The sequence below is a fragment of the Solanum tuberosum genome, unplaced genomic scaffold, assembly GCF_000226075.1.
Source record: "Solanum tuberosum cultivar DM 1-3 516 R44 unplaced genomic scaffold, SolTub_3.0 scf00095, whole genome shotgun sequence".
Lineage (NCBI taxonomy): Eukaryota > Viridiplantae > Streptophyta > Magnoliopsida > Solanales > Solanaceae > Solanum > Solanum tuberosum.
Genome location: NW_006239021.1, coordinates 1,743,109 through 1,759,806, shown reverse-complemented (window position 1 = coordinate 1,759,806; position 16,698 = coordinate 1,743,109). Strand labels below are relative to the sequence as shown.

The 16,698-nt window shown below is 35.0% G+C and overlaps 2 protein-coding genes across 2 annotated transcripts in view; both read left to right on the top strand.

Moving 5' to 3' along the window:
- Positions 1-5,444: 5,444 nt before the first annotated feature.
- On the top strand, positions 5,445-5,948 carry LOC107060751 (ankyrin repeat-containing protein At3g12360-like). The gene is made up of 2 exons (XM_015308984.1): positions 5,445-5,720; positions 5,823-5,948. The coding sequence occupies exons 1-2, from the start codon at positions 5,445-5,447 to the stop codon at positions 5,946-5,948; spliced, it is 402 nt and encodes a 133-aa protein (XP_015164470.1).
- A 3,291-nt stretch (positions 5,949-9,239) lies between these two features.
- LOC102592006 (ankyrin repeat-containing protein At3g12360-like) overlaps positions 9,240-16,698 on the top strand; it is a 10,377-nt gene continuing 2,918 nt past the window's right edge. Inside the window, exons 1-3 of the mRNA XM_015308983.1 lie at positions 9,240-9,327; positions 9,502-9,593; positions 12,647-12,693. Coding sequence (XP_015164469.1) covers positions 9,240-9,327; positions 9,502-9,593; positions 12,647-12,693 — 227 coding nt within the window. The remainder of the gene's footprint in view (positions 9,328-9,501; positions 9,594-12,646; positions 12,694-16,698) is intronic.

The following is a 16,698-nucleotide window of genomic DNA, read 5'->3' as shown; positions in this document are numbered from 1 at the left end:
AAAATATTAAGGCGGTTAAAAAATTGGGTTCGACCAAGTTCTGTGATGGAAGTTAGGAGTTTGTGGGGCTCGCTAGCTATTATCGTCGATTTGTGAAGAACTTTGCTTTTATTGCCACTCACTTGACTAATTTGACCAAAAAAGAGATACTATTTGAATAGACTGAAAAATGTGAGGAGAGCTTTCAAAAGCTCAAGACTCTTTTGACCATCGCACCTATTATAACATTATCGGTTGAAGGTATATGATGCTTCTCATTCTGGGTTGGGTGTTGTGTTGATGCAGGATAAGAATGGTATAGCTTATGCCTCGCGTCAATTGAAGGTGCATGAGAGGAATTATCCAACACATGATTTAGGTTGGCAGCGGTAGTGTTTGCTCTTAAGATATGACGGCATTACCTCTATAGTGTTACGTGTGAAGTGTTTACTGATCATCGTAGTTTGCCGCATGTGTTCAGTCAAAAGGATCTGAATTTGAGATAGCGAGGTGGATAGAGTTGCTTAAGGATTATGACGTGACCATTCAATACCATTCGGGCAAGGCTAATGTGGTGGCAGATGCTTTGAGTCAAAAAATGGTGAGTATGGGTAGTTTAGCTTGCTTGAGTGTATCCAAGCGACCTTTGGCTAAGGAAATTCAGAACTTAGAGTCTAAGTTCATACAGTTGGGCATCTCAGAAAGAGGTGGGGTGTTAGCTAGTATTGAAGTGAGGGCCACATTCATTGAAGAGATCAAGGCCAACAATTTGAGGATGAGAATTTGAAGGAGCTTAGAAAGAAGACTGTGAATGGTAAGGTACAAGAGACCACTCTTGATGCAGATGGTGTGCTCAATTTTTAAAGGAAGAATTTGTGTTCCTAGAGTAGATGACTTGATTGAGAAATTATTGGCGGAGTCTCATGGTTCACGATATTCTATTCATCCGGGTGTGAACCAAGATGTATCATGATTTGAAGCGAATTTATTGGTGGCCGGGCCTGAAGAAAGACATAGCGGAGTTTGTAAGCGAAGAGTCAAAATTGTACAACAAGTGAAATATGAACATCAAAGGCCTACATGTTCACTTCAAAGAATGCCAATTTCTGAATGGAAGTGGAAAATGATAGCCATTAATTTTGTGGTTAGTCTTCCCAAGACTTTAGGGAAGTTTGATTCTATTTGGGTAGTGGTTGATAGATTGACTAAATCGGGCCATTTCATTCCGGTAAGAATAGATTATAATGTTGAACAATTGGCTAAGTTTATGTGAAAGAGATGGTGAGGTTGCATAGAGTGCCCCTCTCTATCATCTCATACCGTGTTACCCAATTCACATCCAAGTTTTGGAGGAAATTGCATGATAAATTGGGCACCCAACTCACTTTTAGTACTGCCTTCCATCCACAGACATATAGACAGTCAGAGAGGACTATTGAAGTGCTAGAAAACATGTTGAGGGCATGTGTGCTTGATTTTGGATGGCATTGGGGTAAATTCATACCTTTGTGTGAGTTCTCCTATAATAATAATAATTATTCCAGCATTGATATGGCACCATTTGAGGCATTATATGGGAAGGGATGTAGATCACCCATAGGATGGTTTGAGGCTGGAGATGTGAGACATTTAGGGGTTGATTTAGTGAAGGATGCTCAAGATAAGGTGAGGAGTATTCAAGCTAAACTTTTAGCAGCCCAGAGTAGACAAAAGAAGTATGCGGATCATAAGGTAAGAGACATGGCGTTTCAAACCGGTGAAAATGTTCTTCTTAAGGTATCACCCATGAAAGGGGTGATGAGATTTGGTAAGAAAGGTAAAGCTAAGTCCTAGATACATTGGTCCTTTTGAGGTTCTTCAATGTGTAGAACCGGTAGCGTATAGATTGGCTTTGCCTCCTAATCTATCGGGTGTACATCCGATATTTCATGTGTCTATGTTGAAGAGGTATCATGGTGACGGGGATTATATCATTAAATGGGACTGAATTGTGTTAGATAAGGACCTCCAATATGAGGAGGAACCGGTGGCAATTCTTGATCATGATGTGCGCTAGTTGAGGACCAAGGAGATTAAGTCCGTGAAAGTTCAATGGAAGTATCGTCCAGTTGAGGAAGCTACTTGGGAGACCGAGAGGGACATGGGAGAGAAGTATCCCCAATTGTTCGTCAATTCAGGTACTACTTCATTCCTTCCTTAGCCTATTTTCCTAAGTTTGTCACTCGGGGACTAGTGATGGGTAAATTGGTATCTATTGTAACAACCTATTACCGTCGTTATAGAAAATCCAACGGGGGAAAATTTGGGGCAGGAAAAACGTTTTCGTAGTATTTGGATTTTCCCAGCCTTGTCCAGATTTGGACGAAATCGGAGTCTTTGAGGTGTAGGGAAATATGGTAACAATCGAATGAATGATTTATGATTTTGATTTCATGAGGGGATAGATTACTCGTTAAGGAATCCGTACGACTTTATGGAATTGAATTCGGGTGAGTAGAACTCTCGAAATCAATCTTAGGGTAAAAGATATTTTCTGAGCATCGTGGGTTAGAGGTGTGTTGTGAAATGAGGATTTTGGAATTCTTTAATTACCTCACTGTCTCGCGTAACCCGCTTTGGCGCTGGGTTTTGTCGCTCTGGCGGGGCCGCTACAGCGGGGTGACGACAACTGTGGTGTGCTCGACGTGACTTAAGGTCGTTAATAAACCCTTAAACGACCTTATTTGACACTTTTTGATTTTTAGAGCTAAGGAACGAATCCCTGGCGACTCCTACTCGTTTTTCACCATTCTTGAGGCTAAAGGTAAGCTTTTCACTCTCCGAATCCATTTTTCGATCTATAGAATGTAATAGAATGGGTGAATATCGATGGAAGAGGATTTTGGTATAGAGATTCTATGATGGAAACAACCCTAATTTGGATAATTGGGATCATGGGTATGATCTAGGGATCATAAAATTGTTAGTAATTCAGGTAATTAGTGATTTTTTATTGATTCTCGTGTTATTATGATTGTTTGTAGATCAAGAACAAGTGGAACGAATTCGGAAAGGGAAGGATCAAGTGTTTTTTGGGTTTCAAGCTTGTTTCGAGGTATGTGATGGTTGTGATTCTATGATTGTGTGATGTATGTTTGTTCTTGCTTTATTATGATACTTGTATATGTATGAATGTTGCAATGTTGATCACACTTGTTGTAAATGAGATAGATGAATGATGATTACCATGAAATCATGACTTAAATGTATGATCTTGATGATATACTTGTGATTATGGTGTGTTGAATGGATCAGTTGACACGTTCTGGCATAACTAACTTGGATCAGTTGCCACGTTTCGGTATGCTAACTGTTTGGGTTTAGGTTTCATGAGAGGACCAATGATTTGATATAAAATGTGAAGTTGTTCGTTGTTCGTAAATGTTGCTAATATTGTATATGTTGATATATATGCATGTGATTATAATGTTGTCTTGACTTTCTTATTATGCACTTAGTGGGATAGCCGCGTGATCCTACCAGTACACTATGGTTGTGTACTGATACTGCACTTGCTCTTATTTTTGTTGAGTACATGACATCTTTAAGCGGCTACTGAGAGACCTCGCTTAGGAGATCAATGATCGTTCGAATTCAAGGGTGAGCCAATTCTTCCGGGCTGCCATGGGTTCTCTTTTGTCTATGTCCACCATTTCCGGACTTAGACTATTTTCTAGTTAGTTGATTAGTTCATTAGATTGGGGGTTGCATCCCTTCTTATTTAGACTTGTTGAACTTTAGATGTTTTGGTACATTGGCGTTCAGGTTCTAGATTATTTCACCCGCATTGTTTAGTTCTTGTTAGATTTTTGTTGGCGTTTATGGGAACTAGTTCCTTAGTATTTAACTTGCTTCCGTAACCTAAATGCCTTAGTTTTGGTTTAGTTGCTTGGTTTGGGTTGTAATAGTGGTTCTCCCACCGGAGTGTTAGTGTGGGTGTCAATCACGACGGTCTGGGTCGTGACATACAACAATAATGTTATTGCCCTTAACAGTTCTACAAAGATTGATGACTTTTCTTTTGCGGTCTATGACTATGACCAGAAAGAAAATCAAAAAGAAGAAAGAAATGATATACCAAAGATGAGAAAATGAATCTTAATTTATAAAGAGAATTAACACTAACATACTTTAAGAAGATCATATATGAGATTTATAAATTCATTTTCCTTTCTAGGTGACTTTAAATAGGAAAACCTTAGGTGAGGGGAGATGAAAGGAAAAATAAAATAAAAGAGGCCCATCAGTTTCCTACTTAATTATGTAACCTTTGGTCTTCACCTGTAATTTATTAAACAATATAATTAGGAGTCTTTTTGTCTTCTTGATAATAATTACTTATAATAATTTAATATTAATTCACCATACAACATGAATAAATTGTAGCAAAAAGAAATTGATATTGGCTTAATGTGTAACTCTCCCTTGTAGTAAGTAAAATTTACTATTTAATATTTAATTAACAATTTATTAGATGATTAATAGTATTTGATATAGCGAAAAATGGTAATCTAACTTTTGCCTAACATTCTTTCCACTCTTAGTATAATATGATGATATGATTATCATTAACTTTAAATTTGCTAACCATCCTAATATTAGGATTACCTCAATTCGAGTATTGACTGCAGTTGTCAATAGACCCGTCCAAAGGTGTAGCATAGTGATCAATAAAGTGAGGGAAAGTCAAGGGAGACCAACACTCTAGAGGGTCAAAAAATGTTAAGTGGTTTCTTCCCATTTCTAAGTCTGTGTGGACGAAGTTACTCCGTACCTATGATCAATTTTACTATCAAATGCCATTAATATGCTTTCATGACAATTCAACTTAATCCTCAATTTTATTTCATTGAATTGACATACTAATTTATCAAACATAACCTTTATAACTCATAATCACTATTTGAACAAGATAAAGAGCTAGTTATTATATACATGTCATGTTCTGAATTAATTGATCCATTCAACAAAGGTTCAGATGATTTTAGCACAACAATTATATACATTACATTGACTTTGAATTGCTTACATATCTAATACACGATTAAGAAATACATAAATCTCCAAATGTCTAATTAAATAAACTACAACTCAATTAGGCATGGTTTTAGCACAACAATTATATACATTTTATTGACTTTTTCAGCATAATTTACTTGACATATTGAACTTAATATATCAAAAAGAGAGTGGCTTAGTGATAACTAACATTTGTTTTACTATTCAATAAACCTGAGAATGTAAAATAATTAATTCAAGAAGAAAACTCTCATCCTAAACAAGTCAAACTGAACACCTTTCTAAAAGAGTTGAATTTGAGATTTTCAGAGCTAAGATATTCCTTCCTGCTGAGCACAACATGATGAATGAAACTAAAATATAAACGATAAAAACCGAAAAAGTTGCATAATTTGTTGGTAGAATCGATGGACATAAGGCTGAGGGAGGCTGCTCAGAAAGGAGATGTTCTTTACTTGCAAAGCTTGATCAAAGAAGTCCCTTTTCTGCTCAGCACAATTTCATTAGAAGGTAGTAATAAAACTCCTCTGCATATTGCTTGTTTGAGTGTCCATCTTGAGTTTACTAAGGAGATCATTCATTTAAGGCCAGAATTTGCAAGAGAACTAAACCAGGATGGTTTTAGCCCTTTGCATATTGCCTCAACAAATGGAGATATAGAGATTGTAAAGGAGCTCTTGAACGTTGACCGTAATCTATGCCTTCTCAAAGGGAAGTGATTAGTGCTTATGCTCCTAGATGTTTTGATGATCTCCTCACAAATGCAGGGACCTGGTCCTCTGCAGAGTATGAATACTCGTCCAGCTGTCAAAGTGTTGTACAACTGTAAAAGCTGTTTGCGTCAAAAAGTTGGTGAAGCTGCACAGTACTTCACCAATCAGAAGCAAGGAGGTTGCTTGTACGTTTGGTAATAACTCTTCATGGTATATATCAAACAACATACAACAATATTACTCATTCATTCAAAGAGAGAAATATTTCAAGCTTTAAGAACAACAAGGGTTTTGATCGATTACTTCAAGAGCTTCTTGTACCATCTGTTACTTTGTTTGCTTGTAATAATGCTTACATTGTAGGATTCGTTTCACTTGTGAAAGAAACGTTTCAAATTTGTGTGAATCATTGTAAGAACTAGGTTAAGGGTAACTTAGGGTCTTACTCTAAAGTCTATATTAATCGGTCAGGATTAGTATAGTGGGCGGTGTTGTATCCGCTTAGCAAAGTCTAAGTTATCTAGGGGTGATAGCTTAGTGGGCTGTGTTGTATCTGCTCTGGCTCATCTAAGTAATAGGAGGTATTGCTTAGAGTTGGGATTAGTAGGCTAATCTCGGTTTGTAAACTTGCTTTTACTTTTGCTGAGATGATTAGTGAAAGAAGTTTGAAAAGTCCTGGCAGGCCAGGTCGTGGTTTTACTCCCTTGAGCAAAGAGGTTTCCACGTAATGTTGTTGTGCAATCTTTACTTTCAACACTTTGTTTATTTTCTGTTATTGTAACTGTGCTGAGGACCTGGTCCCATCTAGACTAGTGGACGCATATATTCCAACAAGTAGTATCAGAGCTTGTCTTTTCATTGTGGTGAACACCAAGAAAAGATAAGATCCAGAAGGAATGACTGCTCCACCCAAAATGGAAGAAGGTCAGTCTTCCACCAGGCCACCGCATTTTAATGGACAATACTATGGCTGGTGGAAGAATCGAATACATGACTACATCAACGCTGATGACTCTGAGTTGTGGGACATTATCCTTGATGGACCATATATTCTTACAAAGGAGGTGAATGATGGGGAGCTTACCACTACTGTGATCAAAACCAGAAAAGACTACAATGAGGCAAATAGGAAATAGATTGAAAAGAACTACAAGGCAAAGAAGATTCTGGTGTGTGGAATTGGAGCAGACGAATACAACAGAATTTCTGCCTATGAATCAGCCAAAGAGATATGGGATTGTCTCCAAACAGCCCATGAGGGAACACAACGAGTAAAACAGTCTAAGGTCGATATGCTTACGACTCAATACGAGAATTTTTGTATGAAGAAAGGTGAAACTATCTTTGAAATGAACTCAAGATTCATCTCCATTACCAACGAGCTTAGATGTCTGGGTGAGCCTATTCCTGTCAGCAAGCAAATTCGCCAGATCCTCAAAGTGCTTCCTAAATCTTGGGAAAGCAAGGTGGATGCCATAACAGAAGCCAAAGATCTAATGACTCTTCCCATGGATGAACTGATTGGAAATCTTCAGACCTATGAGATGAACAAGAAACAAGGGACGACTGTGAAGGAAGGAAAGAAGGAAAAGTCCATTGGTTTGAAAACGTCTCAAGGTGAGGTGACTGAGGAGGATGATGAGATAGCGTATGTCAGTAGAAGATTTCATAAGATCATCAAGAAGTATGGAGGCTTCCAAAAGAAAACCTCTGCTAGCAGAACTGTTACTGCAAATGATCTCTGCCATAAATGTGGCAAGCCTGGTCACTTCATGAAGGACTGCCCCAGTCAAAAGCAGGAAACTTATGACACCAAACTGCGCAAGAGGGACCTGGTCCCAACCATGCTCAGATGAAGGCCCATACTGATCAGTTGGTGAGAAAAACATTTGTTGTATGGGGAGATGATTCAAGCGAGTCAGAAGAAGATGCAGAAAGTTATGAAGATTTTTCAATGATGGCTATTGAAGATGATGAAAATGTCTTCAACTCCATTTTCTCTTTAATGGCTAAATTCGATGATAAAGAGGACCAAAATGAGGTAACTTTTCTCGATCTTAAAGATGATTTAGACTCTCTTCCCATTAAAAAATTGAGAAAACTTGCTGCTCTATTAATTGACTCAATTGATGAACTGACCTCTGAAAATTTGATAATAAGTGAAAAGTTGAGTCTGTGCGAAGATGAAAACTCAGTTCTTAATACTCAAATGTCTGAACTGAGTATCAGGATAGGTATCCTTGAGAGTGATAGTCTGGAACCCAGTGAGGGACCTGGTACCTTAGTAGGTGGAAAGAGAAAGCTTAGCATCCTTGAGGAAGAACTGGAAGAAAAACGTAAAATCCTTAAGTCCAAGTTAGTTGCTTCTCTTGAAACAAATTCTCAACTGAGAAAGGATCTGAGTACGGTCAAGGAGGAGTTAAGCCACTCTCTAAAATGGACTAACTCCTCTAAGATACTCTCTAATCTATCTAATCAGAGTTTTAATGGAAAGAAAGGGTTGGGACGCAGACCAATAGAACCCCCATATAATCCTCATAGCAAATATGTGTCTGTATCTGACAACCTTTTGTGCACTCACTGTGGTCGAAATGGTCATTTGAAAGAGAAATGTGAGAGTCTGAGAAAAGCTAAAGAAAGGCATGTGAAATCTATTAGATCTGAAAATGATGTTAAAAAGGGACACAAGGGACCTGGTCCTCGTTATTGTTTTAGCAAGAACACTTTACCTCCATGGACATGAAGGTTTCTCATTAAACCTTTTGACAGTTTTTGGGAACTCCGTTTGAAGTGGGTTCCTAAGCTTAATAAGTGATTCTTGTGCAAAAGAGAGGGAGCAGTCAATGTTGGTACATGTATAGTGGACACTCAAGGCATATGACTGGAAATACTCTAAACTTCCTCTCTTTAGAAGCACACCAAGGTGGTGGTGTGTCATTTGGCGGTGGAAAGAAATGTTTTATTCTTGGTATTGGCAAGATAGGAAGAACTGCAGATCATTCCATAGTCAGTGTACACTATGTGGATGGTCTGAAGTTTAATCTCTTAAGTGTGTATCAAATTTGTGACAAGGGAAATGAAGTCAAGTTCATGTCTGAAGGGTGTGTGGTTACAAACTGTGCAACTAAGAAAATTGTAATGTATGCAAATAAAGTCAAGAATGTTTAATGTTGCTGATCTTGATTCTATTGAAGGAGACAACTTGTCATGTCTGAGTGCTCAAAATGATGATGCAAATCCTTGGCATAGACGACTGGGTCATGTAAGTACCTCTTTACTTAACAAGCTTGTTGCAGGGGACCTAGTCCGCGGACTACCAAAGCTGAAGTTCTCAAATGACAAATTCTGTGACGCCTGTGCAAAAGGCAAACAAACAAGATCTTTTTTCAAGGCAAAGAAGGGTGTGAGCACTACCAGACCTTTGGAACTTCTCCACATGGATCTGTGTGGACCTATCAGAAGTCAAAGCAGATGAGGTACACCTGGAATATGTTTCCGCGGAAAAAGGATGAGACTGCTGGAATTCTGATTGCTTCTGCCAAAGCAATTCAACTGAAAGTCAACTGCAAGATTGCTAGTATTTGATTTGACCATGGGACAGAGTTTGAGAACTCTCAAATTGAAAGTTCTTGTGCTGAAAATGGAATCAATCATAATTTTTTTGTACCAAGAACTCCTCAACAAAACAGAGTGGTTGAGAGAAAGAACAGAACTCTGGTTGATATTGCAAGGACTATGCTGATTGACTCAGGGCTGGCTATGAACTTTTGGGCAGAAGCAATCAACACAACATGCTTTGTTACGTTCTGTTTTCGATATGGTGTGCTATGTGTTCGATACTTGGTATGGAGTTTGTTATTAAGAATGTTTGGTTCCTTCGCTTTTAAGTCTTTGCTTTAGTATCGTTTTCCTCTGAGTTTTTGAGCAGTAAGCATGATTCAAGCATCAATGAAGTCACTTTAGTATTGTATGTTAGTCCTTAGATTTTTTGGCTCGATTTTGTATCTATAAAGCTAGATGAACTTGTTTAGTTTCCTCGAGATGATCCGCTGTTTGATTGGTTTCAACTTTGAGTGTGCTAAATGTATAAGTTCTATTTCTTCACTGCTTAATCGTAGCCTTGGTTGTCCTCTCTGTCGCTTTTTATTCATTATAATAAACTCTTATCAATATTAGCTCAATCTCATGCTATTTAAATCCAATTGCTGCTTTTACATACTAGAATGTTGTCCATGTCTTGCTATTGTTTTGTTCTTTTTTTTTTGGCTTCAAGGCGTAGTGTTATTATAACCTGCTTGTTTCCACGATCCACAACCTCGATGCTAAAGCCTCTAATCCTTTCCGTGAAAACTTTGTTTCCTAACCATGTGAGCGTAGCAAGCATCTACATTCTATTCGATCATGTTAAATAAAGTCTACTTTCATGATAAGTCTTGACTATCTGTTTGATGTGATTAAACGGGCTCAATAGTTGAAGTGTAAGATTTTACCACCTTGGTTTTATCTGTTAAGTATTGTACTTCCAGATTTTGATGGTTTTATTATTGTGCAAGAGTAGATGATTACTAGCCTTTAAAGTTATCCAACTTCAATTCTGTAGCATTGATCATGTTTAGTGAGTGCCCCAAATTTGTTGGTTTGTTTATTAACGTTCAATGTAGTCTTTATATGTTGCTAATAGTCAATAAATAAATATGCTCTCAAGTTCAAATTAGATTAGTCGTTATTGCTTCCCTTAATATGTTCTATATCCTTTCATGTGTCCTTTAAGTTAGTTGTCATATACTTTCGTTCACATGTTTTGGAATGCTACCTGATGCCATGAGCTTTTAAAATGTGTAGTTGGTTTAGTTTTGCAGTGAGTCGGTTTTTTTTTTTTTTTGCCCATTAACTTAGAAATGTTCCTTATAGTTGTTAAGTTTTTTTAAAGTTTAATAGTAAGAGTTATATCTAGATGTTTTAAAATGATAATTTTCCTCCGTGACCTTCTTGCCTTATGTAGTTGTGCATAATAATCAATTTTTTTAGTTCACCTTTGATCTCGTTTTATCTCTTTAGTTGATATTATGTATTTTTGTTTAGTTAGAAAGTTTTCTCTAATGGCTTGTCCCATTCTTAATTAGTTTCCACAATTATCTCTCATTTTGAATACAATATCACCACCCTTTTGTCTAGAAGTATAATGTTCGTACTTAGGTTCTCATATCTTAAAATAATTTATGTGTCTACCTTCGTCTAGAGTTAATTACTTGATCATATATTTGATGGAAGTTTTACCTTTTCCTCTTTTTCTAATTCTTTTCCTCCTCTTTGTGTGCATGTAAACCCCTTCCGAGTCCATAGTGGACTTCTCTTCCTAGCATTCTCGAGTCGAGCGATAAAGGCTCAATTTATTTCTTCGTCATCATTCGAGTCAGCCAGGCACATAAAACAGAAGCACAGGGCTGGAAAACAGAAAAATGCGGATCTTTATAGCCAAAAATAGGTCGTATACAGCAGTATACACTGATATACAGGCCAATATACAGACCGTATACATTTGGTATACGTGATACAGGTTGAAAGACAGGATTACAGTGAAAGGGGAGCAGAATTACAGCTCTCGAGAGTTAAAAACTGAGTTATATACACTGATATACGGACAGTATACAGTTTGTATATAAAAATTAGAATTGAGCCAAAGCCCAAAAAATCAGCAGCTTTGGGCCCAATGTTTCTGGGCAGCAATAGGCCCAAAAGGCCCAAATTCCTATCCTTCTCTTTATATTTTATTGTAATTATTTTTGTTTAATTTTAACTCTAACATTTGATTTGATTCGGTTTAATTTAATTAAATTTCCCAAAAGACGAACCATATTCTTTATGTTAGTTTATTTTAATAAAATTAATTTTTCAATCAACTCTTATACTTTTATTGAATATCTTTAGTCAAATTTTTATTTATACTTCAGTTAATATAAAATGATTTTCATGCTTAAATTAACCAATTTGGTTTAAATTATTATTTTAAAAAAAATGAGTCAAGTAAGTCCTAATTAATTTAATTTTGTTAAAATTCTATTCACTTGCGTTTTAATTCAAATGTTTTATTTTAGGTCCCTTTCTCTAAAAACATAGAAAATAATAAAAAAAAATGTGTCATTTATTTAATTATTTTCTCAAAGTTAATCAAATATTGTAAATTATTATTCTTTATGTTAAATCATTTTTCCAAAGAATTAGTCAAAATATATTTTAGTCAAGTCGCAGGTCAACCGCATGTTAGCGGACAATTCGAATGCTTAAACCCTTCTCGAAGTGTAAATTGAACCCCGAATCCTCTTTGGTATTTTCAAATGATTTTTTTTCTGTTTAAATCTTTGAAAATTATAAGTTTTCTTAATTTCATTATAAAATTAAGTGGCGACTCTTTTCTAAGTATTTCTCTCAAAATGTTTTATACTTAGAACATTCCAAAAAGTGTTTTTTCTAGAGATAGTAAAATTACGGCATAACAATCACTGTTTGAGGGAGGAAAAAAGGTTTTTTTTTTTTGAGTTCGGTTCGTTGGCAATAATCGCTTTACACTTACGAATTTTATATTTAGCTCTCCGATTCTAAGTTCCGAGAAGATCGCCGCTCGAATTTTCTTAGCTTGCCTTTAGTATTCAAATAGAGTGGTGGAATCGCTCTTCTCGTCATCCTAGTATCGCTGCTCCGGGAAAGGTAATATTCTTGTTCCTACTTTTCCTTCTTTCTTTTCGAATAAATTGTGATGTTGTTCATATCGACTGATTTTTCTTTGATTTTGAGATCGCTTGAATATGTTTGACTTCTCATGGTTAATCGAGAGTTGGGTATGTATTAGAGGTTGTTGTTCATTTGTTCTTGCTCTTAGCATTCCAATATATATGTAGGCATCGAATGATTTTGTTCGTGAGGCTGAAGCATATGCTATGTTGTTGTATGTTAATTTGGAATTGTTGTGCTGCCTTAAGATTTGTCATTTTTTCTCTTTGGAAAGTATATTTCTTAGCATGATTTGTATGTTGTTTAGCTATTTTTAGTGGTGTAGTAGTAGCCCATTTGCTAAAGATTTAATTGTTATAGTTTGATTATTATTATATATATATATATATTTTATTTTTTTTATTTTTTTTATTTTTTTTTGTGCCTAATTATGAATAAGCTAGAGTCAGCATGTTTATTTTGACTAGAATGTGTTTGTTTAGGCTAGATTTTGACAAAGGCTTTAATTCATTAACTCTTATCCAAATCACGTGAGTTTCGTCGCCATTTTAAGAGCATGTCTTAGGTTGCTCCCTTCTCGGTCTAGCATGTAGCAAGATCATTGGCGTGCTCTCTTTTTCTCTGTAATTATTTTGGCTATATAAGTAGTTGTTTTGAGTATGTATTAGAGTCATTGTATGTCCGTTCTTAATTTCATTTTTATGCGATTCTAAGCATTCCCATTAGCATGTATTGAATTGTTATCCTTGTCAAGCATGCCTTTGGTGATGTATATTTGGATTGATTTGGATTTTTATGTAGTAATTTTATCTCGCGCAAGCTATAATCCCTCATGGCTTATATTTTCTGCCCATTTGCTCTTTTCTTGGTGTGTTGACATGTTTGGTTATTTCTTTTATACTTGTTTCGCTATTTCGAATGTTGATGTTGTCTCTTTGTTGCTTGTTGTATGAACCCCTCCCGAGTCCATGGTGGACTTCTGTTCTTTGCATTTCCGAGTTGAGCCATAAAGGCTCTTTTCTTTGTCATTTGAGTTGGTCAGGCCGTCGAGAGCAGGTGTACAGGTTGAAAGCATCAAATAAGGCCTGAAATTGGATTAACAGGTTCCGGAAAGCTGAAAGCGGGCTGAGATACAGCATGTATACATTGATATACATGTTGTATACACTAGCATACGTACTAAAATACCATGTACAGGTTCAAAAACGAAAAAACAGGTTGAAGTGGATCGTATGCAATTGGTATACGGTTCAATATACAGAAAAATGGGCCATGACGCGACCCGTATATAGCTGTATACATTTGGTGTATATACAAGATTTCAAGGGGCAAAAGTAGGGTCAAAGCCCAAACCCAATTGCAGCAGGCCCAAGAAAGGCCCAAATTCATTTCCCTTTGCCTTTAAATTATTTTATTGTTTGTTTTCTGATTATTAACTCTAACTTTATAATTGTGAATTAGCTTAATTAGATTCCTCAAAAGATGAGTTATTTTCTTTGTGTTGGTTTAATTTTAATACTTTTTTTTTTTGTGTTCATTTATTTTATTAATTAAGTATATTGGTCAAAATTTTATTAAGTTAAACCTTTGGTCCTTAAAAAAGATGTTCTTTAATGCTTCTTCACTTAAATCACTTTTTTTTTTTACTCATTTTTGTTTTATGTTAAAAAATGTTTTTCTCAAATAAACTTTAAAAAATGTTAGTCAAAACCTTAATGAATATTTACTTAGTCATTTTCTCTAAAGGGATAGTCAATTAATAAAAAATTTTAAAAAATGATTTTTATGCTTTAATTTATTAAATTGGTTTAAATTATTATTTCAAAATGAATTAAATAAATTCTAATTAATCTAGTTTTATTAACATTCTAATCACTAGCAATTTAATTCAAATGTTTCATTTTTGGTTCCCTTTCTCTAAAAATAAAAAAATAATTAAAAAAAGCATCATTTATTTAATTATTTTCTCAAATATAATCAAATATTGTAAGTTATTATTTTTTATGTTAAATCATTATTTTCCTAAAAATAGTCAAATATGTTTTAGTCAAGTCGCAGGTCAACCGCATGTTAGCGGACACTTCGAATGCTTAAAACCCTTCTCGAAAGTGTAAATTGAACCCCGAACCCTCTTTGGTATTTTCAAATGATTTTTCGGTTTAAATCTTTGAAAATTATAAGTTTTCTTAATTTCTTTAAAAAATTAAGTGGCGACTCTTTTTCTAAGTATTTTTCTCAATTGTTTTATACTTAGAACATTTCAAAAAGTGATTTTTCCAGAGATAGTAAAATTACGGCACAACAAGCACATTACATTTTTATTACCCCTTTTCAATCATTAGAATTATTCAACATGGACAAGTCAACCCATCATCAATTCCATTAATCCCAAACACATATTACAAGGAAATACACGAATTTCATACACTTAACAAGAGTTTAGAAATTCACTTGCCTCAAACAATCAAACAATCACCCCGGGACTTACGCCTTCTCTTTTCGTTGAGCTTCCAAATCAATACAATCTATTCAAGTAAATAATCACAATAAGGTTTTGAAACTAACAACACCCATATTACTATAGGTTTAACCTAGAAAAAACTCACTTGAATCTATAATCAAATTCCTAATTTTGATGCCAATTACATGCCAACTCTCATATTTTCCAAATTTCAAATTTAGGGTTAAGTTCCAACTTCTCCAAAATCATAAATTTAATAGTAATCATATAAGACAACGCACCTACTATTTAATTTGATAACCAATATACTAAAACTAAATTTATAATATAATAAACAATTAATATTATTGAATCGAAGGCACTGGTTACAAAAACCAGTGGCAGCGATAACATGACCCAAATGTGTAACTTACAGTACGTTAGTAGTAACCTTCCTCTTATTGCCATTTATTACCATGCATCAATCATTGGCAATGTGATTAGCCAATGATTGAGTGACAATTTGCTATCCAAATCCCAACACGTTGAACAACTTATCAATTCCCACCCCTTTTTGATTTATTTATTTTATTTATGTTTTTTTTCCTTTTTCTTCAACCCAATTAACAACTATACTACAGGTTCTATTCCATTCCAATCCAACTATAGAATATCAAAGATTTAGCATTACCTGATTGAGCAGTTTTCCAATTCTCGCTTCGGCCGCCGCTCAAGTTTTTTTTTTCTTTTCTAAATTCATTATGTATTAAAAGTAATAATTCCTATTAACCTATTTTAATATTTCAGACTTGGCCCATTATTATTAAAAATAGGAAAAACTACCTATATAGACATACTATACTATCATATATACATATTTTATCTCTACTTTAAAAATATTACATAGAGTACCACTTTTTAATAAATATACCATATATTTTAGAAAATTAAATCAGATACACAATGCCTAAAAAATAGTAATAAATAATTATCTTAAAATTACATCTCCTTAATTAGTGGGACACTAATAATTCAAATTAATTTTATCTCTTTTCAATTCAGCCGCTTCCCTCCCCAATCTCAAAATTATTGTATCCTATTCACACTATCCCACCCTCACCCCTTCTTTCCCACTCCCACACGTATCCCTCAACCCTCATTACCCCTTCTTCCTTAGCAGTTCAATACACATTTTGCATGTACACGATTCATATCCATCTCTAGTTCTCTACATAATCAACATTAGTTGAAGTGGTAAAGTAAGGTTTCAACCGTATCTGAATCAATGTTTTAAATTTTTTTAACCAATAGATTTTAGAATTTTTACATTGTTTGAGTTTGTTATTTCTCCATTCCATTTTAGTGGCTGTTCATACGCCAACCATTCAAGTCGATAACAGATCTAAGAATAGGAACGACCTAATCAAGATAAAAGAATTACGTCAAGCTTTAATTAACAGAAAAAATACACCATTAGATGCACATCAAGTGCAACAATGTTGGATACACATCAGGTGTACATGTATCTAGTTAAGAGTTCATGTATCTGAGTTAAGATTATATGTATCTATGAGAAAAAAATTCAAATACTTAAAGAAAGGGAGAATTTTGAATTTTTAACTTTTTTTGGATCAATGATAAGATAAATACTCCACTGTCGTGATTTGTTCCTAAAATCGTGTGTTTCAATTACATTTCATATTTAGATACACATAATTATATGTGTGTTTACTATGTATCCGAGATACATGATTTTGAATATAATGTATGAAATTGATA

Excerpts from the sequence above, each read along its gene's own strand:
- LOC107060751 (XM_015308984.1), top strand. The coding sequence starts at position 5,445 with ATGGACATAAGGCTGAGGGAGGCTGCTCAGAAAGGAGATGTTCTTTAC. Across the intron at positions 5,721-5,822 it reads TTGTAAAGGAGCTCTTGAAC|AGTATGAATACTCGTCCAGC; the intron begins GTTGACCGTAAT and ends GGTCCTCTGCAG.